General features: G+C 65.4%; 1 protein-coding gene across 1 annotated transcript in view; it reads left to right on the plus strand.

Moving 5' to 3' along the window:
- The first annotated feature begins 415 nt into the window (after positions 1-415).
- Positions 416-1,454, plus strand: part of LOC110289160 (H-2 class I histocompatibility antigen, K-K alpha chain-like) — a 4,912-nt gene continuing 3,873 nt past the window's right edge. The window contains exons 1-3 of the mRNA XM_021155332.2: positions 416-516; positions 719-988; positions 1,175-1,452. Coding sequence (XP_021010991.1) covers positions 453-516; positions 719-988; positions 1,175-1,452 — 612 coding nt within the window. The 5' untranslated portion in view covers positions 416-452. The remainder of the gene's footprint in view (positions 517-718; positions 989-1,174; positions 1,453-1,454) is intronic.

The raw sequence follows: 1,454 nt of genomic DNA on the forward strand, positions 1-1,454 counted from the left end.
GTCGCCATTGTATTCCCGGAAGAGGCTTTTCTTCTAGAAGACTCCAGGGTCTGACTTCTGAAGAGAAGAAGGAAGAGGAAGAGTGGAAGAGAGGGCACAGAGAGTATGGCCTGCGGGTCTCTCCTGGTGTCCTGAGAGCTTCTGGGTAGAACTCGGAGACACCATGACAAACAGCGCTCTGTCCGCAGTACAGGGTTCAGGCAAAGTCTTAGTCTCCAGGCAGTGAGGTCAGGGGTGGGGAAGCCCAGGGCTGGGGATTCCCCATCTCCTCAGTTTCACTTCTGCTCCTAACCTGGGTCAAGTCCTTCTGCCCGGACACTGATGACGCGCGGTCAGCTCTTACCCCCATTGGGTGGCGCGATTACCAGGAACCAATCAGCGTCGCTGCGGACGCTGGATATAAAGTCCACGCAGCCGCGGATCTCAGAAGTCGCGGATCGCCGAGGGGTGCGATGGCACCGCGCACGCTGCTCCTGCTGCTGGCGGCCGCCCTGGCCCCGACTCAGACGCGCGCGAGTGAGTACCGGGCCGGGAGGGAAACGGCCTCTGAGGGGAGGAGCGGGGGCGGCACCGGGGAAGTCGCGTCCCCACGTCGCCCAACAGACCCTCCGCCCTTCCCCACCCGCGTCCGGTGCCCCGCGCCCTGCTCCCCTCTCAGCCTGCGCAGCCGCCCGGGGTCCCGGGAGGAGGTCCGGGTCTCACCGCGCGCCGCCCCCAGGCCCACACTCGCTGCGATATTTCTACACCGCCGTGTCCCGGCCTGGCCTCAGGGAGCCCCGGTTCATTATCGTCGGCTACGTGGACGACACGCAGTTCGTGCGCTTCGACAGCGACGCTGAGAATCCGAGATATGAGCCGCGGGCGCGGTGGATGGAGCAGGAGGGGCCGGAGTATTGGGAGGAGGAGACACAGATCGCCAAGGGCAATGAGCAGAGATTCCGAGTGAACCTGAGGACCGCGCTGCGCTACTACAACCAGAGCGCGGGCGGTGAGTGACCCCGGGTCGGAGGTCACGGCCCCTCCACTTCCCGACACAGGTGCCAGAGACGTCCCGGGTCCCAAGTCCGAGGTTCGGGAGCAGAACCGACCCGGGACCGGTTTCTCTTTCAGTTTGAGGAGGCCGCGGGTGGGCGGGGCGGGGCGGGTGGGCGGGGCTGACCGCGGGGTCCCGCAGACTCTCACACGATCCAGCGGATGTCCGGCTGTGAGGTGGGGTCGGACGGGCGCCTCCTCCGCGGGTATGAGCAGTTCGCATACGACGGCCGCGATTACATTGCCCTGAACGAAGACCTGAAAACGTGGACGGCGGCGGACATGGCGGCGCAGATCACCCGACGCAAGTGGGAGCAGGCTGGTGATGCAGAGAGATACAGGGCCTACCTGGAGGGCGAGTGCGTGGAGTGGCTCCGCAGATACCTGGAGCTCGGGAATGCGACGCTGCTGCGCACAGGTGC

Source organism: Mus caroli, unplaced genomic scaffold, assembly GCF_900094665.2.
Source record: "Mus caroli unplaced genomic scaffold, CAROLI_EIJ_v1.1 scaffold_22331_1, whole genome shotgun sequence".
Taxonomy (NCBI): domain Eukaryota; kingdom Metazoa; phylum Chordata; class Mammalia; order Rodentia; family Muridae; genus Mus; species Mus caroli.